Source organism: Corythoichthys intestinalis, chromosome 5 (assembly GCF_030265065.1).
Source record: "Corythoichthys intestinalis isolate RoL2023-P3 chromosome 5, ASM3026506v1, whole genome shotgun sequence".
Taxonomy (NCBI): Eukaryota; Metazoa; Chordata; class Actinopteri; order Syngnathiformes; family Syngnathidae; genus Corythoichthys; species Corythoichthys intestinalis.
In genome coordinates, this window is record NC_080399.1 from 13,484,962 (window position 1) to 13,508,340 (window position 23,379).

The 23,379-nt window shown below is 39.8% G+C and overlaps 1 protein-coding gene across 1 annotated transcript in view; it reads left to right on the top strand.

The window, feature by feature from the left end:
• The window catches only part of snx1a (sorting nexin 1a), a 36,117-nt gene continuing 12,738 nt past the window's right edge, over positions 1-23,379 (top strand). Inside the window, exons 1-8 of the mRNA XM_057835855.1 lie at positions 1-503; positions 5,965-6,724; positions 6,793-6,935; positions 15,810-15,885; positions 18,967-19,010; positions 19,097-19,238; positions 19,313-19,391; positions 19,519-19,594. Of these exons, the coding sequence (XP_057691838.1) occupies positions 399-503; positions 5,965-6,724; positions 6,793-6,935; positions 15,810-15,885; positions 18,967-19,010; positions 19,097-19,238; positions 19,313-19,391; positions 19,519-19,594 (1,425 nt within the window). The 5' untranslated portion in view covers positions 1-398. The remainder of the gene's footprint in view (positions 504-5,964; positions 6,725-6,792; positions 6,936-15,809; positions 15,886-18,966; positions 19,011-19,096; positions 19,239-19,312; positions 19,392-19,518; positions 19,595-23,379) is intronic.

The following is a 23,379-nucleotide window of genomic DNA, read 5'->3' on the forward strand; positions in this document are numbered from 1 at the left end:
ATTTAACCAATGAAAAACGTTATTACTATGTATGCAGGGGCGTGTCCTGTCCAGAAAACCAGTGGGATCTGCAAACAGGAAGTGAGGCTATCTGGCGTGTTGGCAGGCTAGCTAGCTCACTTAGCAAACCAGGAAGTTAAAAGTGACAGCGGCGGTTTACTGGCGTCGCGCCCCCGTCTTTTTCTCCCCTCCTCTTTCCTCAAACCACCGCTGACTTCCCTGTCACTTTGGAGTACTTGGACCGTGCCCCAGGCGTCACTTTTCACCGCCGTCTTGCGTGCGCTCGCATGGGCAGCGGAGGAGTCAACATTATCTCCCGAAAAGCACCCGCTCCCCGCGGTCTCTCGTGTCTAGTCTATCCACGCGCTTGTGCGTTAAGTTTTTAAAGAGAATTGAAGATGGCGACCAGCTCGGAGCGTAGCCCTCCACCGTTCCCGGACTCCGGGGACGTCGCAGGCCGTGGCAGCGATGAAGACGACGCCGACGAGCTCTTCATGAGTGTGGTACGTTCCCAACTTTCCACACGTTGGTTTCTGCACTCTGCTCACTCTCAATTAGCGTGGAAAAACAGGGTCTGCTTTTTTCCATGTTTATTTAGCAAAAGTTTTCACTTTCATCCAAGTGTTTGCCTTAACGTGTCAAATATTGCTTTATTCATAGTTCTTTATTCATTAACGTCAGCCTTTAATAGCCTCTGATGTGATCTGAACGTGTAGACGGGAAAACCCTTAACACGATGTGCGTAAGTAGTTGTTTTTGTTAGAAAATGTCGTCTCTGGTTTGACTACGTGAAGGTAGCCGTATTAATTCGCCGAAATTGATACTTAAATGTAGATTAAAAAGTGAGGAGAGAGGCGGGTAACCTCCTGTCATGTGAGCGGGTGTAGGTCACGTGGTTAGAACCCGGATGTTTTCCCTTCAGTCAAAGTTCAAAAGGGAAAAAAAGAGCAATTTGGCAAAAGGCTCACTCAGCAGTTTTGACACATACCTCACTGCAAATGTGCTAGCTTGCCTTTTTTTAAGTTATGGCGTTCATTTGGAAGTAGTTACATTGTTAACTATCACTTAATTGTTTTATTTCAAGGTAAAGGTCCTGAAATAAGTGGTATAATTTTCTGAATGGAAGCGACACCATTCAAGAAAGGTAAAGAGGAAGATTTTTACTATGGGTGTGACAAAATATCGAAAAGGTGAAGTATCGCGATACCATAGACTTCATAACCTATTGACATGACACGGGAAACTGGACCGATTCGTAGGGGGCCTATTTTCAAAAACTTCAAATTCAAATATTTTCAAAACCAAAGCTGCTACCGACCTAAAACCAAAGCAGGCACCTACCTTAGCCATATATGACTCTCCATGAACAGCGGCATCAAAAAATTCAGAGTTGTTCCCTTATAAAATCCTGATGAATTATTTTTTCTCTAAGTTTAACACAACTTAAAATGGCTATAAAAGTCAGATTTTACCCTAGATGCACAAAAATGACCAAATGCAGAGATGATGACCTATATTTTCAGGATCAATAGCAATATTTAACATATAAGTTTTTGACCAAAATAGCAGCTTATTTTTTGTTTTTTTCACTGCAAGTTTTCAACAGCTAATAAATCACTCAATTTAACATCAGAAACTTAATACTTGAGGAAAACATGCAGAATCAATTATAAATAATATGAAAATAGATTACTAATAAATTCTATATACAATCACAGCTTATTATAGAATAGAATAGCCCTTTATAATCATTATACACTATATACTGTTAGCGAATGAGGCTATCGGCCGCCTGGTGCAAACAGAGCTTTTCTGGCGAAAATTCTTGTGAATAAATGCTTAAATCCCTGAATTTTTCATAGATATGGACGTAAAACAGTCTACATTCTTGGTTAAAAGCAAAGAAACCGTGCAGTTAGCGTTTATTTTACGTATATTGTCGAGGTACAATGCTACTCTGTTAGCGAATGAGGCTGCCTCCATGTGTAAACAAGGAAGATAATTCCTGCGAATAAATGCTTCAATCACGCATGCATGGTACGAAAAATATAATATTTTCTATGAATCCTCAAACAAATCACTCCTGAGACAATCCTTTCTGTTTGTGTACGGCACAGCTTTCCTTGTTCTTCAAAAAATCCAAGCTTGAATCTGACATGAACGTATGCCGTCTTTGGCTATTAGTAAATGAATCACGGCCCCCTCTGATAAGGCGTTACGCAAAGAATGACGAAGTGTCACGTCAATAGGTAATGAAATCTATGGCGGTACTTTGTAGCCATAAAGGTTATCGATATGCTCCCACCAAGAATCGATATATCGTTTTAAAGTAGGGGTGCACGATATCCATTTTTTTTAAACCAATACCGATATCGATAACTTCCTGCTCCTCAAGGCCGATACCGATACGATAACCGATAATATATATATCATTTTTCAATGTATATTCACCTGAGTTTTTGAACACCTGTAGGTAAAAAATACTAGTGGTTGATTCAGCATAGATTTGCCTTTGACCGAACCAGAATTTTCATGAACATTATAATAATGAACAAAACAAAGACAAGAACCGTTTCGACTACAAATAAAGTACCCACATTAATCTTTTCAAATAAATATAATTTGAGTCAATCACAATCAATCAGTCAATAAAATTGACGATGTGTTCCCCAGAACAATGAGCACTGATCTAAACCAAACGTAAACCCAACAGGGATTGTGCTTTGTCAGCAGATAAAACATTTGGTGCAACAGTCGTCTTAGAACAACTTTCTTAACCTGGCAAATATAGAACAGCAAGCCTATCAATAACCAAAAGGCCTCTCAAGAACATAACACCATAAAATGCAAACATTTGCTAATTGCCATAGTAAGGTTTATAACTCAGTGAAGGAAAAATACGGCCTCTAGAACAGTAGCAAAACTTTGCATACTGCCAAAACAGCAGTGGAAACAAACGCACACATCTCAATCCGATACCGTGCCAAAAATATTATTAATAGGCCCGATAATATATCATGTTATCGGATTTATTGGGATGACGTCATAATTCCTATTATCGGACAGATAATTATCATGCACCTCTACAAAAGCGCTATATGAGTATAACACCATTTACCATTTTAAAGCAACACTTTTAGCGACGCCAGTGGACAAAAGCGGTAGTGTTTTGCCTTAAGGAAAACTGCGTTTCCCATGAGGACCATCGCACACCTGCACAGTGTTTTAAAATCAATCAAAATGTAATCTCTCGGTCACCTGCAGATGGATTAAACAACATTTCTGTTTCCAGCTGCTGTGTGAAGGATGAATAATATTAAGGTGATGGTAAATGGTGTTATACTTATATAGCGCTTTTCCACCTTTCAAGGCGCTCAAAGCGCTTTACACTATCTTGGCATCCACCTACTGGTGACGCAGCACCAGGAGCAACATGAATCCAGTTGTGGCTAAACAATAGCATATGACGGTTAGCAACCGAGTGGCATAGTGTGGCTAAACCCACCACCCGACCCGAACTCGTCAGTGCTGACGAGTTGGTTGCATTCACCGAACTCTTCAGAATCAAATAATAAGCGTTTTTTTTCTTTGTAAATATACTACAAATAATTGTGCCTTTTGCTGTTTTTTCACATTGGAAAATGATTTTTTTTGTTTTCATATCTACATTGATTTTTGGTGTTGCATCCTTGCATCACATACTGTTTTCATAGTGTAAAGCAGGGTCTCCAAACCAGTCTTCAAGGGCCGCTGTGGGTCCTGGTTTTTGTTCCTACCGATCGAGCAAAGACAGTTTAACCAATGAGGTTCTTGCTAAAACAAGCAGCACCTGGCTGCAATCAACTGTTTATAGTTGTAAAACACCAGATTGGTGCAAAGTTGTTATCTTGTTTTGATGGAACAAAATCCTGCACCCACTGTGCCCCTATGTGGAATAGTTTAAAGACCACTGGTGTAAAATATGACACAAATTTTTTTTTTTTTTTTTGTTATGCTTCCTCGCACCAAGTACGGGTCAACCTTCCACTTAGCAAACTAGTTACAGAGGGCTAGCAGTTGAAATAAATGAAATTACGGTAAGCTTGTTAATTGGGGGCAAACCAGTCAAAAACCAGTCTAAAACAAAACATTTTTGCCTTTAGTCCGTGTACAAAAATAGAACCCTGTAAGTCTTAACCTTCGCTGAACCCCTTAGACTCATTCACCGAACCCCTCGGGTTCAATCAAACCCAGGTTAAGAACCACTGTCCTAGAACGATTTCCTGACCCTTGTATCGATAATTCTTGTATTCGCCATATCGTGAAATCATCATTATTGTCAGCCTTGTATCGCAAATCTTATTGTTAGGCACCTAGAGGTTCCCACCCCCTAATTGTTACCTAATAAAAAAGGAACATGCTTGGATGCATTTTTTTTTTTTAAATGGAGACTGCAATCTTATAAAATGCATGATTACACATGGTTAAAAAAAACTAGAATTCACCAGAAGGCTAGTTTTCATCTGCAATGCTCTTACCCTGGTGTAAAAGAAAAACAATAAAATGCTTTACAAGAGGAAAAACATGGTCAGAGACTTAAAGGTACTAAAAGGTACTGGCCCCTGCCTTCCATTAAAGCAGGGGTGTCAAACCAATTCCTACAACAACTAATAAACAGAAAAACAAACTTCTGCTGTGAATTGGTATTACTTTATCACTTTATCACTAGTAGACGTCCAATCCATTTGAACTGGGAGGGTGGCGAATGTTCATTCGCTGCCAACCCTCCCACTTCAAACAGATTAAACGTCTATGGCAGTCAATGGCAGCCAATGCCACGCAATGAGGTAATTTTGGGCCATTTAAGGTCATTTACCTGTTGATTTTCAGGTACGTCCTGTTGATTTGGGGGTATTTTATGGGTCACTTCCTGTTTATTTTGAGTTGCAGAACAGGAAGTGACCTGGGAATCACCCAAATGAATAGGCAATGACTCAAACTCAACAGGAAATTACCTTTAAATGCCCTAAAAAGAACCGCAAGTGACCTGTAAATGCCCTGAAAATCAGACAGAATGACTGTGAATGCTCTGGTTTCGAATGAACGAACGTTCACAGTCTAAATGGATTGGGCGTCGTGCGCCGTCAATGCAGCCTTAGAGTTAACGGAGGTTAACCGAGACACTATTATGGTGTAAGATTTTGGTAGCAACTTGTTGGTTCCTTTTTTTTTTTTTTTTTTTTTTTTTTTTTTAAGACATTGACACCTTTTTAAAACTATATCTCGATTCTTGGCAGGGGCATATCAATAACTTTTGGGATGCAAAGTATCACGATATATCACTATTTCGATATTTTGTCACACCCCTACTCTTAACGTCACGCGAAAGTGTAGTCCTGTGGTTTACGCGCTCGTATATAGCAAGGAAAATGCGTGTATGAATTCCACTGTAGACCTTCATTTAATTGCTTTCTCTGCTCGTTTTGTGAAATTTCGACAGTGCTGTCCTGCTCATCACTTTTGCACAAATTGGAAGGACAGAACCGACCACATGTTTATGTAGCTAACGAGTAACACTGTGGAAGTACGGCAGAACTGCCCAGTGACGTCACTGCATTGCATCATCATGAGCAACAATGGAGACCTACTAGTTTAACCAATTTTTCAAATTTTATAAAAACGGAAACATTAAGAGGGGTTTGACTATCAAATTATTATAACTAATACTATCATTTAAGACCTACAAGTCTTTCTGTCAGTGTTTCCCTTTAACAAAATAGATGTCCAATTCTTTTAAACTGGGAGGCTCGGCTTTCAATGCTCATCTTTCAGTGCCTTTGAGCGCTTTTAGTCCATTTTAACTTTCACTACCAGTCTCTCCCAGTAAAAAAAAATGGATTTTTCTAGCATTTTCAATGGCAGCCAATTAGTGTTCTTTAAAGAGTTAAACCCTTCATAAAGTGATATTTTTTTCTTTTTCCCCAGAATAACTCCTCACTTAGTGAGACGCCGTCAGCCAGTCAGCCCAGCGATGAATTGATCACTCCTTCCAGCGACACCGCGACCGACCCCATCAGCAGCGGGTCGGGATCCAAAACGCCGAGCGAGCGCTCCGACGAGATCGAAGACAACTGGATGAGTCCTTCCGTATCGGTGGGATCCAAAGGGGAGGAAAAGGCCTTTGGTCAAAACCCACTCAACGATGATTTCGTTGACATACTGGGAAGCGAAACTGAACCGCAACAGGAAATAGTAACGGGGGATGTGAGTGAAAGCCAGCCGCCTGACGTCGATGACTCAAAAGAGGAAGTTAAAGAAACGGCGCCGCTTTTAGATATCGGTTTATCTGAGGACCCCGCACCACATCCAGTTAACAAAGTGGCGGACCCTCTTGCAGACTTCTTTGACGATCCTCCACCCGTAACAAGCCAGAAGCAGAGCTCCGCCGCCGCGGATCTGTTCGAAGATGAAGGTAGCGACTTATTCGCCGACCCGCTGGCGATCAAACCTGCCAAGCCGCCTCAGAAGAGTCTTTTCGACGAGCCTGACGAGGATATTTTCGGAGAGACGACGGGTGCCAAGAAAGACGAGCCTCTAGCTGAAAAGTCCCCAAGCGGAGCTCCCCAGCCGGATCGTGACCAAGGTGACATCTTCAAAGAGGAAGCCATCCCACCTAGCAACACCTCACGTATCAACTCAAAAACAAACGGAGTCCACGTGGAAGAAAGCACTGATATATTTGCTGGTAAGTACTAAAGCTATCACTTTTTGTATTTAATTCGCTAAGTGCAACTCTTCCTTATTGTCCGACAGATGCCACAGTGGAGCTCTCGCTGGACAGTCCTCAGAACGAGAGGAAGAAGGAACCCGCCGCCAAACCTTCCATGTCGACGCCTGTCGTTTCAAACGTTGCCGCTGTGGCCAAGCCATCCCCACCGTCAGCTGTGCTGGAGGAAGTAAGTAAAAGATTTAAAGCTATTCGGTAATATACCGTAATTTCCCGAATATAAGGCACACCCGTGTATAACGCACACCCCAAATTTACTTGTAAAATCTAGGGAAAATTATTGTACCTGTGTATAACGCGCACCCTAATTTTAGCACCAATAAATGGAAGAATACAAGAAAACAGAGCTTGTGTACAGATACAGAAATGTCATTTTACTAACCGGTGAAACACAGGACAAGCATAGCACATTGGTAGTTCAAAACATTACCGTAAACTGACAATATGCACGGTAATAATATGATCTGACAACTTCTCCAACTTGCCAAAATCAAGGAGAAAACAAAACAGATGTGACTTTTCTTGTAAAGGCTGCTGTATAACTTGATGGTTTCATCATGATGAATAAATGTTTCTTCCATGGATTGATACGGTAAAATAAAAGTGAGGACAGAAGTCGGAAATCAGAACGAGTGCATCACTACTGTAACGAGGAACTATAGACCCCAACAGAGGTTGCGCTAGACATTTTCGTTGTCTGTCATTTTGACTGACAGGGTCATAAAAATCCGGTCATAATCTATTTTTACCCGTCACTTAAATTTTTAAAATGATAATGATGGCATATTCAATAGTATTTAGTTTTCATTCATTTTTAATTAATATTGTAACGCTTGCTTGGCAGCGAAAAATTAGACATGGAAGTCGTGGTATTTTTCTCCCTCTTTTTACTCTGCTTACCGCCAACAACAACAACAAAACAACAACTCCGCCCCCAAAGAAAAAGAGGCAACTATATAGACCTCAATCACCAACGTCACACAATGATCTTAATTGTGGTTGTCAGCCCAAAATCTTCTAAATATATATTAAATGCATCTTACCAAATATAAAATGACTACTACATAGTCTGTGGTGATCGTTTGGTGCCCAGATTTCTTGTCGAATTACAGCAGTCCATCTCGCTCTCCTCTTCGGGTCTCTCAGAATACGGTAGAACTTCAAGTCTCTCCATCTATCTTCTCTGTTACTGCAACCAACCGCCACACACGCCTTTAATATTTTGACTATTAATGTTAACGAGCAGAAAAACACGCCGTAATCTGAGGCATTTACGTAGCGGTAATGTGTAAACACGACGAGCTGACACACAATATGGCGGCTCCAGTCAGGGGGGGTGGAATTGTGACGTCATGTGATTGGTGTCTATACACAGGCGGCAATCTAGTCCACCAATTGGATGACGCGCTGGCACACTGGGTGCACCAATAAGAACCTCGCGTTGATGTGTCAATCACGGTGCCACCGCCAGACCCCGGTGACGCTACAATATTCCGACAGAATAGCCAACGACGTCATGCATTAAGAGAGACAATAGCTAATTAATATGCTCACTCGCCACCCTGTGGTCTGGAGTGTGAATTGCAACCTTTCAAAATGACGGACGGACTTCAGTTTTTTCAGTCACCGTTTTAAAAAACCGGTCAACGACGGAAAATATTCGGTTAACGCGACCCCTGGACCCCAATCACCAACATCACACAATCACGTGATCGCTGTATTGTGCCGCCATATTGTCCGTCATTGTGTGTCCGTATTGTCATTGATCGTAGTTTCTAAAGGTGGATTCACTTGCAAATTATGGAAGCCCCGGTGCTTTCCAGACGCTGTAAACACATTGGATGAGTTGCATAAAAGCCGTTATTTGGAAAAGCTTTGGTCGATCCAGTTGCCAGATCCACATTTGATGCCCAAACCGATGTTTCCTCCTGTCCCGTGCGTAAGACCTCATCCTGAGACCACAAAATTTCCAATCATACTCCAGTTTATGTCATGATGAGGAGTCGGGTACCCAAAATCGGCACCGGCCCGAATATAAACCGACATTTGGTCAGCTGAGCGTCAACGTTGTCACGATTGTAAAATGAAACTTGATCGACAACGGGCCGGTGTGTGCCGAAAAATTGCTGCCCCGCGTGAAATGTCTTGCCTGGCACTGCCAGACTGTTCTCCCTGTATTTTTCAAACACTGAGAGAAATAGTCTGGGAACCAGCCCATTAACGGCCTCTCGAGCAGGTACAAAATCAATCGACAAATCAGATTCGTTTATTTGCGTGACGTGTTCTTAACGAGCAACGTCACTCTTGCGCGTCGAAAGTCGTCTCCTCAACAACACAGGTGGTGAACGGGAAAGTCGAGTATATGTTCCAATCCACGATAAAATCAGTTTTAAATTACCAAAAACACATCGACACGAGTCATTGACAACAGTCTGTCTCGCGCTAGCCATGTTGAATAAACTCCGCCCTCTTCGTAGGTTTACTTCCGCGCGCAAGTCCCTCGTCCTGCTCTCGTCATTTTACTAACGTCACGTCTGCCCGTCGTTGATTGGTCCACTCCGCTGTCTGTTTGCTGTGGCTTGCTCCGCCCTGGAAATTGTATCCGCGTGAATGGTGGCCAGACTCAATAGCTGGAACAGCGGTGAGTCTGGTGTACCAGGCAATGAAATGTCCAGTGGCGCCCCCAGGGGGTGGCCAGGGGTGGCCACGGCCACCCCTATAAATTGGTTGGCCACCCCACTGGCCACCCCGCTTGCCAGTATATCGTTAGATTGTTGTAGCATCAGTTATGCATTTCATCCCAAATAAATGCATTTATTTTGTTTTGTTAAATGTAGGGTTGTCAAATTTATCATGTTACGGGCGGTGATTACTTTTTTAAAATTAATGACGTGAAAATATTTATCGCAATTAACGCATTCGCTGTACGACTCATTCACGCATTGCAGCAAACAGCCTACAATGGCACCGTTTTACTTATATACAGAGATAAGAGGCAGAGTGGAATAGATACAAGCATTCATTTGGGCCGTGCTTTTAATTGGCAAAAGCTTTTTCATCTCTCCCACAGTACCTATAAATATTGTGGGAAGCGACGTGGGGAAAAAATGATAGGAGTTGATCTTTTTCTTAACACCCTGAAGTGTACCCAACTCAGAGAAGATATAGCATTTGCAGCCACCACACACAATCATGGTTGCACCACTTCCCATTATGCATTTGGGCAGAACAGTTAAGTCGCTACAGTATCATTTACTGAAAGTTCAACAAATACATTAGATGGCAATATTTAGTCACAATATACAAACTCACATTTATCCTTTAAGAATTACAAGTCTTTCTATCCGTGGATCCCTTTCACAGAAAGAATGTTAATAAAGTTAATGCCATTTTGTGTATTTATTGTTAAAATAAACAAATACAGTACTTATGTACAGGATGTTGAATGTATATATCCGTCTTGTCTTATCTTTCCATTCCAACAATAATTTACAGAAAAATATGGCATATTTTAGAGATGGTTTGAATTGCGATTAATTACGATTAATTAATTTTTAAGCTGTGATTAACTCGATTAAAAATTTTAATCATTTGACAGCCCTAGTTAAACGTACACCTTATGCCTAATATATACATAACACAATAAAACAGAATTGTTGTGGAACTCAAAATGTTGACTGGACAGTAATGGACTAGGCACATTAAATCATTAGTAACATCAAATATTACACTATACACCAAAGTATATCAGTAACCCTGTCCTTAAGTCTTTCTTAAATTTTCCCCTGACCTTTTTACTGCGACAATATAATGAAAACCTGAAATTATGGCTTTTAGTTTTGGCCACCCCAAGATTTTAAGTGGCCCCATCTGGCCACCCCTATGAAAAATTTCTGGAGGCGCCACTGGAAATGTCCTCCCTGACAGGAGCGCTTATTTATAACGCTTTATTGACATGAAAACATCAAATGTTTTCATGGACGCCTTACAGTAATGGATTTACGACTGTAAGATCAGTTTTAAATAATTAAATTACACAAAATATTAGTACTGTATTTTAGTAACAAATCGTGGACTGGGCCACATAACCATCTTTGAACATAAATGTATTAGTCTACAGGTTTTCACGACCATATCCCAATGACAATCACACAGGTATGACATTTATTAGTTCAAGCAGAGTAAAATAATACATATTCACGGTACAAGAAAGTTGTTTCTGTGTGGGCGCTCCCGTCAGGGGGGACATTTCACGCAGGGCGACTATTTTTCGGCACAAAACCTGTTGTTGCGCTCACCTTCTTGCTGCGTGACCGTAGCGACGAGCTTCGTAGTCTCCGTCTGATGATGTCTGCGATCGTGTTGCATCATATTGATGTTTTCGCCGCTGTCTGACGGCTGTCGACACAAACGCATCATGGACCGAGATAAAACAAACCGTGCTGCTTTCGAGATTTGCCCTTTTAACAATGGGCACACAGCAACTACTAAAATGACCGTTTATCTTCTCTGTTACTGCAACCAACCGCCACACATGCCTTCATCATTTTGATTAATCAATGTTAACGATTGTCAGGAAGGTTTTTGGGTTCGTTTACTAGGCGGTGATTCCTTAGACAAGCAGAAAAACACGCAGTAATAGGAGGAATGTACGTAGCAGTAGTATGTAAACACGATGAGCTGACGGACAATAGACCCTACTCACGTGACGTCACAGCCACGCCCCCGCCCCATGTTGTCCGTATACTCGTCATGTTAATGCATTAGCGCTTCGTAAATTCTTCCTATTATGGCATGTTTTTCTGCTCGTTAACATTAATAATCAAAATAGTGAAGTCGTGTGTGGCGGTCGGTTGCAAAAACAGAGAAGATAGACGGAGAGACTTGAAGTTTTACCGTATTCCGAGAGACCCGGAGAGGAGACCGAGATTGACTGCTGCAATTCGACGAGAAAACTGGGCTCCAAACGACTACCAGAGATTATGTAGTAGTCATTTTATATCTGGTAAGATGCATTTAATATATATTTAGAGGGTTTTGGGCTGACAACCACAATTAAGATCATTGCTAGGCTAATCGCCGACAACATACACTCAGACGTTGTGAATGAACTACCTGAAAATATACAATTATAAGGGGATAATCAGACAGTTGTCATACAATTAATTTACAATTTCACTATTGAGGTCAAAAGCCAAAAAATAAATTCAACTAGGGACAATCTGGAGTAGTGCTATCGCACTTCATATTTATTACATATTATATACGTATGTAGTGAGAGTGCTATCACTAAACCATATAAACATTAAAAGCCCTAGCTCCATTGACAAATGACATGAAATACATTAGACTTGACAGTGGATGAACAAAAGAACAAGAGATTTTGAAAATTTAGTAACTCACCTTCCGAGCACAAGATTCCTGCCGAATTTTCGTCTACGAGGACCTGTTTCACCCAACCAGCAACGTAGCATTTATATGCCTCCAAGCTCTCAAAGTTTTTCAAACTTTCGCGAGAATAGGCTGATTTTGTGTGGACAAGATAGTTGTAAATATCAGGGTCAGGCAGAGACGGCGAAGGCAGCGGGTCGAAAAACATCGATTTAGGCATCAAATACGGATCTGGCGAATGGATAAACTGAAGCTTTTCCACGTAACGCCTTTTATGCAACGCATCCAATGAGTTTACAGCGTCAGATAACACCGGGGCTTCCATGAATTGCTCTATAACTTGCACGACTAATTGAAAACAATGAGAATAGGTCTAAAAAATATGTAGAATATGGCGGCCGGATACAGCGACACGTCATTTTGTGACGTAGGTGAGTAGGGTCTATATAGCGGCACCAGTCAGGGGGGCGGAGTTGTGATGTCACGTGATTGGGGTCTATTGTTATTTGGGTTTATCTGTGTTGTGTTACGTTTGTTATGGTCGGAGTTGCCGAGTTGTAATAAACGTTGATTCTAGAGCTGAAACGAGTACTCGAGCAACTCGAGTAACTCGAGTTTAAAAACTGATCCGAGTAATTTTATTCACCTCGAGTAATCGTTTATTTTGACAGCTCTAAGCATCACGTTTTGCTAGGACTACTTTTAATGCGGGACAACGCGCTGTCACGTGCGGAGAGGAAGAAGGGGAAAAAAAACAACTTACCGCAGCCGCCACAAACGACGCCGACGTTGCTAAATACTAGCCCGCACAATGCTACATTGGTAACAGGCAGCGTCTGGCGCGTCTCATAGAGATCACATGTATGTTGAACTAGATGCGAAATGACAGACTCGGCCGCGTCTGGGCAGCGTTTGTAAACAGCCGCCATCTTAAAGCAGTACAGTGCTAAGCGCTAATAAAGAGCGCTAATAAAGAGCGCTAAGCGCTAATACATAAGATTAACGTTACTGTCGCTACTAGCTCATTGAACGTTAGCCCTGCGGAGGGCTAGGTTTCAATTAATTATGACCACTGTCGATGCGTGGCTAACGTGTCTTACATACAGGCTTTAACATAACATAGCATTGTGGAGTGATGAGGGTGTAAAATAAAAACTTAATCATGCTAACTATCAATTTTAGCTCAGTAGTCATTGCTGGATAAAACACCAAGTAGCACTGGTTCCTAATGTGCTCCAATACAGCCTGTATCATACATTTATTTTGAACACTGCAAAAACTCAAAATCCTATCAGGACTTACAGTTTAGACTAACTTAAAACTTAACTAGAACTTAAAAATGGCTTGACCAAAGAGAAATTCAATTGAAACACGTGGGGAAAAAAATCCTAACTTTTAAGTGATGTGTGTTATCAAGCGTAACAGCATTTTTAGGTAAGATATATATATATATTAATAAGATCTAAAAGTTTTTTGAGTGAAAGCAGTGAATTAGTCTTTTTTTTTAATTCTAGTTACACCTGAGATGCAGTTGTTGGCTGTTTTCAACAATATACAACGAAAATAAAGACATTGATTGACTGAAAATGGTTCAAGATTAGATGAAATGTCTTGTTTTCTCATGTATATGTATAATTGCTCTTCACCTAAAAATATATTTGTTTTATCCGATTACTCGATTAATCGATAGAATTTTCAGTCGATTACTCGATTACTAAAATATTCGATAGCTGCAGCCCTAGTTGATTCAAATTAGTTCAAGAAACTAAATTCTGTGCTTTATGAAGAGTAAAAAAAGCAGAATTTAATGAAGACGAAATCATTCGACCAATCAGAGTGAAGTATTACCGAAACAAATTGGTGACATCATGTACCGTAATGGTCGGCAACGGATCGCGGCATACGTTTCCTTCAACACAACATGGCCGTGTCAATAAAAAAAATCGGTCTTTATATATATGTGTGTGTGTGTATATATATATATATATATATATATATATGTGTGTGTGTGTATATGTAAGTGTGTGTGTAAATGTATAATATATTTCTGTCTCCATCCCTGTACCCGTGTATAATGTGTACCATGATATAAGAGTTGCAGAAACATATTTACGTACAGTGCGTACACTTTATTTACATTGACGTATGTTGTATGTACAGTACACCTACACAGACGTATTATTTGAAAGAGTGAGAATAAGGCTAGGTTCATACCGCAGGTCTTAATGCACAAATCCGATTTTTCGTGTTTTTCCCGACTCGAGTGAAGCATTAACTTGACGGTCTGAACGGGACAAGTCGCATAGAAGGGGAAAATTTCAAATCTGATCTAGGTCACTTTCGTATGTGGTCAAAATCTGATCTGAGCCACATTTTTTCAGAATGTGGCTGCTCCCAAATCGGAATTCATGCAGCAATTATGTCAGCAGAGAGCGAGAGAGGCAGAGAAGACGTCAGAGAAGGAGCTGTGCATTAGCGTTAGCGCCTAGCTTTTAGGCAGCAGACAGGTTTGACCGCTGTCATTAAAAATTAAAAAAATAAAAGTACGCCTGATAAGTCTGTTTTCTTTCAGTGCGCCAAATAAGCAATATTTAAATGTTATGGAGGACCAGGAGTACAAAAATTAAATAAATACACAATTCAAAAAATTATTAAATGTGTCATTAAAATGCTTCTATTTCAGTAATTATTTATTTTAAATTTTATTTCTATTTATTTCAGTTTTTAATTTATATATTTCGCTTTTTATTTATTTCACTTCATATTCTTTTATTTCACTTTATATTAATTTCAGTTTTTATTTATTTCAAAATTGTATTCATTTATTTACATTTTTATTTAATTAGTTCAACATTTATTTATTATTTATTCTAGTATATATATGTATCTATTCCACTTTATATTTATTGATTTCAACATTTGTTGATTTATTTCAATTTTTATTGATTTATTTCATTATTTATTTTATTCTTACACTCTTGTACCGTATGAAATAATTTAACTGTCGTGAACATTGAAATAGAACCATTTTCATGACACATTTAGTACTTTATTTAACCGTGCATTTATTTAATTTTTGTACTCCATAGAGAGTAGGGGCCAACTGATGGTATGTGAGTGCGTCATGCATCCACAGTGCGTGCGTGCGTTCTATCAATCCATATAAACTTTAAATATAAGACTAAACTGGGATTATTTTTCTTTTATTTGTGTCTTCTTTTTGGAAATCAAAATATGATCACCCTAGAATGACATAGAGCCAGCAAGTGTAGTAATACGGTATGTTTCAAACCATTATTTAATGTCCTAATGATAACGTGCATTTATAGGGTTTTATATGCACTTATTGATATTATACATACACAAAAAATGTATGCTAAAAATGGGGAGAAGGTGACACTACTTTGCGGTTTTTCACTTTACACGGTTGGTTCTGGTTCCCATTAACTGCGATAATTGAAGGATCACTGTACTTCATTTACCGGGATGCTATCTACTTGTGTCATCAAAGCAAAGCAAAAATTAAACCAAGCAACAGCTTGTATCTTGTAAATTGGTATGCACATTAATCAAGGAAACCACTTCATGACAACTTGTAAAGATCGCCTTTAAATAAGTGTGATAGTTAACCTTCTGCATCACTTAACTACAGCTGGATGAAGAGGAGGAGTCGGAGCTTGAGGACAAATTCGACATCAACATTGCAATTAGCGATCCAGAAAAAATAGGTGAGATTCTTATTTTTTTCCTTTCTTTTCACTACCTGTAAAAAGACAAAGTAAGCCCATTAGTCCTATTAACCTTTAATAGGGCGTGGTATTGTTCTGAATTGGTTCTATTTTTTCAGATCTTTAGAATTAGTTATAGGCTGCTTTCATAGCATTATGATATTGGCAGAACTAAGACGTAAGTGTACAAATGGTCCAAATGTATTTTCCTACATGTATGCTGCAAGAACAGCATCAAGGCATTACTAGTTTCATTAAAATATCATAAGAAGCTTATTTTGGCGTGAAAATAGGGCATCAAGATAAGCCTTGGGCTCAACACCAATGTTGTTTCGTGTACCGAGAGTTTGAGGAAATGTAACAATGGTCCCATGAAATCAGTGCAATTTGAAATTCCAATGGTGTGGTTGTAGCCTAAAAGTCACACTGATGGTTGTTATTTCTGCATAGTTAACATGATAGGCTTTAATCGGCGGAAGAAGAAAACTTAGACGTACCTCTCAAATTACAGCCAATTTCTATATATTCTGACACCTGCATTGCATGCAGTGATCTCAATTTAGATGCAAATGGTATAAATTTTTTGTGCACGGATCTGACTGTTGATCAGTGTAATCAACCATTTACTCGTTCGAATTCCTTTTCTGATCTCTGGGACATTTGACCTCATTACCCCAAAATCTTATCACCTCTTCTGTTTCATATCATGCAAGTTTGAGAATTATCCCTTTATTCTTTCTTGAGTTACCCTGAACACAGACTGAACTGAATACAGAACCTCCGCCTTATATATCGGTTCCTACTTCCTACTGGAAGACATAATAAAATCAATAATAAACAATCCACTCTGGTTATGGCGCTCTATAACACTCTTTAAGAGTCATATGTTATTATGAGTTAAAATAATTTGATCTTAAAACCCCTCTTGATGTTTTCATTTTTATAGTTTGTAAAATTAGTTTAACTAGTAGGTCCCCATTGTTGTTTTACGTCATAGGGCAGTGACGTCACTGGGTTACACTGCCGGGCTTCCAGAGTATGACTCTAGCAACATAAACATGCCATCTGTTGAGCATGACAGCACTGTCAATGTTTCATAAACGGAGCAGTAAAGGCAAAATGAACAGGAAAGACGGGAAGAGACGAGAGTAAGACAAAACCAGTGTTCTGTTAAAATGTGCTACACTGGTGAAACGTCCTAAGAATGGCACATTTGACACCTAAAATCCTACCGTGCGCTTTCAGCTTGTTTTGTTTAGATTCATACAGACAGAACATACTAAAGATTAGAGCTGTCCCGACTAGTCGACATAGTCGACGTCATCGATGACGTAAATCCGTCGACGAGCACAACATCCCGTCGACGGTTAATGAAGGGTTAAAAAAATATATGCGTGGAAAATTAGAATGTCGGATGCTCTGTTTGCAAGCGGGGAAAGCGGCACAAAGCCAAAAAAAGCGCACCAGAGTGTCCAAAACATTGCCTTATTTCAAAGAAACAAAGGAGAGTACACTCTTCTGTCCTGTCTCTTCAATGCCAAGCTTGGCTGCACGTCGGCCGTGAATAAAAACCTCAAGCGCCTTCACCCAGTTTGTAATTTTTTTTTTTCTTCTTCATTTTTTGTACACCAGAGGGTGCTGTCGCCTTACTAAATAATAATGTTTCATTGACAATGGGCCTATAAGTGCTATTACTATTGTTCTTAATGCTAATTGAAAGGTTTATTTCATGTTATGGTTTATTTTATGGTATAAAAAATTATATAAGGTTAAAAGGTCATAAATATATACAGTATATACAGTGATTGCACTCAAGGGAGAGATCGTCAATGATAAGGTAATAAATTAAGGTAAATGCAATTCATATAGGCAATTCATTGATATATAAATTAGGTTAAGGTTTTGTTAATTTCTAATTATGTTCAATCGGGAGGCTACACTAGTTAATTCTATCAGCATTTGAACTCATTGTTTATTTGTGATTTATTATTGTTATTTACGTGTTTATTTGTACTTTAATAAATAATTTGAGTGTTCCAATATGTTTTTTGTGAATTGATAAGCGTCAACAAAAATTTCATTGCTAAATTAGTAAAAAAAAAAAAAAATTTTTTTTCAATTAGATTAGTCGACAAATCGTAAAAATAGTCGGCTGACTAATCGGGAGAAAATTAGTCGTTTGGGACAGCCCTACTAAAGATGCTTTAAGAAAATACTTAAACACAGTAATATCAAATAAGTGTGGTTGAAATACGCTATGTGACTAATGTGGTCAACAGATCAACAATCTGATTTAAAGCTGCCAAAAGAAAATGCCTAAAAGTATGAGAGGGGAAACTCATGCATAAAGTATTTTGAGGCAATAAAAAGGTAATAAAAGACTCAATAAAAACACAAATACTAAGTACTCGCCGCTTTTAACCGATGTGCGCATGTGTTAGACGTCTCGCCGCGTAGATGTAATTGCATAACACCAGTACTGTTCATCTAGTGACAGTAACAAACTGCGTCCATTGCGTAGGTCAAAACATGGACTAAATATTATAGATTTTTAAATCAATGGCAATATTTTATGTATTTCTAATAACATATTTTAGTAAAAGAGAACAATTGTGACTTTATAGGTTAAGACCTGTTGTGAATTTTGCTATTCAGTTTCTAGTTAAGAACTGGAATCATCCTGAAATTTCACCTAAAAGCCAAATAATATGGATCACGTTTTGTGATTGTTATCTACAGTAGAATTAAGCACCTGATGTACAGAAATATTGTAAATATATGACTATGTAACGCCCCCAAAATTTAATCGGGGGTTAATCTCTCACGATTAATCTCGATTAATACCGTTCGCGTAATCTGGTGAGATTCATCTCTCGCTGTTAAGAATAATTGCGGTTTGAAACTATGGCAAATTGATTGAGAAAACCGATTGAGTCTTTTCGGAATCAGACTGAGATGACGCAGACAAAAGGCTTAACTTCTGTGGTGGCATTGAGCTCATTGTGCCATTAAAATGAAGTTGTCAATTAATAGGGGATTATTTTGACAAGCTTTAATAAATATTATTTGAATGTGTTCTAGGGGATGGAATGACCGCCTATATGGCCTACAAAGTGTCCACTCAGGTAAAGCTTGAGCTATTCAAGTGTACCACACGTGTTATGTAAAGTCTACAAGTGTTTTATTAATCTTGTAACAAAATATGTTTTAGACCACAATGTCTATGTTCCGCAACAAGACCTTCACGGTACGCCGGCGCTTCAGCGACTTCCTGGGCCTGTACGAGAAGCTCTCTGAGAAGCACGGACCCAACGGTTTCATCGTGCCGCCTCCGCCAGAGAAGAGCATTCTGGGTAGGCCGACCTTTGGCTCACCTCGAAGCCTTAGGTCGCTTGTCTGATGTTATTGACAATATGTCTGGTTGCAGGTATGACCAAGGTTAAAGTGGGGAAAGAGGACTCGTCTTCCGCGGACTTTCTTGAAAGAAGAAGAGGCGCTCTGGAAAGGTGAGAAATTTTTGACTACAATCCAGTCTCAAGCGTCTATCTGTGAAGTCTGCGAAAATAACACCAATGTATTAAGACAGTTTAATGCTAGGACTGTAAAATCCGCTTTTTCTCCTGGTTTGAGCAGATATCTTCAGAGGGTGGTCACTCACCCTTCGCTTATTCAAGACCCTGATGTGCGGGAGTTCCTGGAGAGAGACGAAGTAAGAAAAAGCTTTTTAAATTGCAATGTTATTGTAATTAACCAAAACAAAACAAATGACAAAAACTAGAAATGAAAAACCATTTCAGTCAGCTGGAACAAATAAAATTGTTATTCATTGGGTGCCATTGACGATGTTAGATGTCCAATCCATTTTGACTGGAGAGGTTCGAATTACCAAATGTTGCACATTCATTAGTTTGTGTTCAAAAACTAATACTTTGAGGACAAATGAATAAGAATGAGCAAATCCACTCTTTAAAAAAAATACCGTATTTACTAAGGGTGTAACGGTACATGTATTTGTATTGAACCATTTCGGTACGTGGTGCTCTGTTCGGAACGGTGGCGTACCGAACGAGTTTCTGACGTAATGTAACCCTTACTTTTCGAGGCTGTGAGTCGATTGGGTTACAGTTTCTTTGTCTAGATTATATTTACTTTGTCTTCTCTACTATAATGAGGACCAACACGGTAGGACAGTATAACCCATAAACGTCAACGACGCGACAATGTGGCCGCCGCGAGAATGCAGTGAAACGCGGGCGTTAAAGTCAATCAGCCAATGCACACCAGTCGCAGTGCGGGCGCGTGTTAGACACGTCCCAGAAGCGGCCAAACACGATGCACGCGAAAAGAACGGCAGAGTTTATTATTTGACGCGAGACGCGACCCTCCTGCGTCAATACTATTACCGGTAGCTAGGATCGGGCAGACTGGAAGTCACTCGTGTAAAAATACGGTGGATCCGGTCGATTTTCGAACTAATATGCAATCGTAACTAGACATGTGCTGGTTACCGGTTTCACGGTTTACCGTGGTGTGAAAACGTCGCGGTTTCAAAACCACTAAAATTTTCCATCATACCTTAGTACGGTATTCGCTATTTTTCATGTGCCAAAATGCAGCCGAAGTGGCTTGGTGCGGCAGCGCTCACCCTTCCCGTTTGTTGCCGTGAGTGTCAGTGACGCTATTCTGCTAAACAGCAAGCAAACCCAAAAACAAACCCTCGAAACACAAGGCGTACTTTTCTTCAATTTATTGAGCTCTCAAATCGTGGTGAAATATACAAATGAATACATTGCAAACGTTATACAATTGTATTTTTCCACATGTGAGTAGGTTCAACAGGATAGCAGTAGCACCATGAAAAAGGTCGCCAAAAACAAAACATACATTTTCCTTTCAAATTCAATATACAAACTAACTAAAACTTACAAAGACGAATGTTAGCCTAGGCTAAGCTGGGAGAGCAGCTTGGTCGACGTTTTATGTCTCACAGCCGTTGAGTGAGAAACAAGCTTGAATGAAGAGGGGAGAAAGAAAAAAAAAAAAAAGGATCGCGTCAAAGATCGCTAATTGCAAAAGGAGGTCTCACTCCTCACTTTTTGTTTTAGATGAAACCTTTCCTCAACAATATTTACATTTTAACTAACTTATAAAACCAACTTATACATTTTTAACTAACTTATTAACTTATGAATTATTTGTTCTCTTTAACACAAAGGCATGACATCATGTAGAAGAGAGTTGACACAGTGGCCCCTCAAAAAAAGTCATACAGTATATATTTTTAATTTTATTTAGAAGTGTTTTTACTTTTTTATAGCAATTATTTTGTTCTTGCTCTATTATTGAGCAACTTGAGCTGTGGCTGTGGGTATAGTCTAGGTTCTATTTATTTTAATTTTATATAAAATATTTGTTATTTTTTGTTAATTAATTTATTTTCACATTATATTCATGTTCCAATTTGCAAATATGTTCTGGAAAAAAAAAATTTTTTTTTCAATGGAAAAAAGTTGTATTATTTTTTTTTTTTTTTTTTTTTTTAAACCCATCTCAAAATTTTGGAGCTATAATTGCAATACCGCGATACCGTGAAACCGCAGTATTTTTGCTCACGGTTATCGTACCGTCAAAATCTCATACCGGCACATGCCTAATCGTAACCCACTTTTTGAGTCCATCCGATCTCTTGAGTGGTAGATCGGGGTACAGTTGACTTGTCGTTTACTGCTGTCTTCTCTGCTATAATAATAACCAACACTGCCCCGTGTTCAATACAAAACCCTCCTGCCACAACAAAACAGGTAGGAACTAATATTCCCATAGGAACTAAAGTTATACAACATAAAATATACAATGTAAATGAATACTACATCACATTTGTAAAATATAAACACATAATAAAATAAATAACCCATTTAAATAAAATAAATTGAAATGAGCTAAAACACCTGTAATTAAATAATAACAATAATATACAGATCCTGCTTACACAATTAAATTTATTAATTTCTGTGGCGCTTTAACTTGAAAAAATCCACCGAAAAAGCTTTTGAAAACCGTTCATAAGGGAAAAAAATGATTCATTGAGGCATTTCATTTGTAAAATACATGTTAAAATCTTTGTCATTGGGATTGCTTTTCTCTTTAGCACAGGACTTTTTTTTCTTCTTTCTTTCAGAAAGAAAGCTGACCAATACGCGGGGTCTGAAAGGCAAATTGTTGTTGGATTATCATTAAATACCTGCTACTTTTTGAACAGAATTCTAGCTTTGTATAGGCTAATGTTCCTATTGTTGAAAGCACAAACGTGTGTAATAAACAACTAGCACATTTATATTTTGCATTCCGTTTTCTTACTGTACCGAAAATGAACCGAACCGTGACCTCAAAACCGAGGTACTTACTGAACTGAGATTTTTGTGTACCGTTACACCCCTAGTATTTACGGACTATAAATCACACCCGAGTATAAGTCGCACCAGCCCAAAATATGCACCAAAAATAGGAAATTTATGTCACCCTTAGTATAAATCGAATTTTTGGGAGCTCAATTTATTCAAAGGGATCTAGGGATAGAAAGGCTTTTAGATAAACGTTTTTATGAGTTAAAATAATTTGAGGTGTTCTGTTATTGGACTTCTGTGCTCGTCACGGTTTGTCTATAACGAACACCATGTTCAAACATAGGGGTGTCCATATGTGCACTTGGCACCAGGACACCCTAGGCCGCAGTTTTGCGGCCGCATGTTTTGGACACTCGGGTGAAGAGAGGGGCGGAGCTGTCTACTGATCACCACCTGGTGGTGTGTTGGCTCCGATGGCGGGGGAAGATGCTGGCCAGACCTGGCAGGCCCAAACGTATTGTGAGGGTCTGCTGGGAACGTCTGGCAGAATCCCCTGTCAGAAAGAGTTTCAACACCCACCTCCGGCAGAACTTCTCCCTTGTCCCGGGGGAGGTGGGGGACATTGAGTCCGAGTGGGTCATGTTCCGCACCTCCATTGTTGAGGTGGCCGATCAGAGCTGTGGCCGTGAGGTGGTTGGTGCCTGTCGTGGCGGCAATCCCCGAACCCGCTGGTGGACACCAGCGGTAAGGGATGCCGTCAAGCTGAAGAAGGAGGCCTATCGGGCCTTTTTGGCCTGTGGGACTCCGGAGGCAGCTGACAGGTACCGGCTGGCCAAGCGGACTACGGCTTCGGCGGTCGCCGAGGCAAAAACCCGGACATGGGAGGAGTTCGGCGAGGCCATGGAAAACGACTTCCGGACGGCTTCAAGGAAATTCTGGTCCACCATCCGGCGCCTGAGGAGGGGAAAGCAGTGCACCATTAACACTGTGTATAGTGAAGATGGTGTACTGCTGACCTCGACTCGGGACGTCGTGAGCCGGTGGGGAGAATACTTTGAGGCCCTCCTCAATTCCACCGACACACCTTCCTTTGAGGAAGCAGAGTCTGGGGACTCCGTGGTGGGCTCTTCGATCTCTGGGGTTGAAGTCA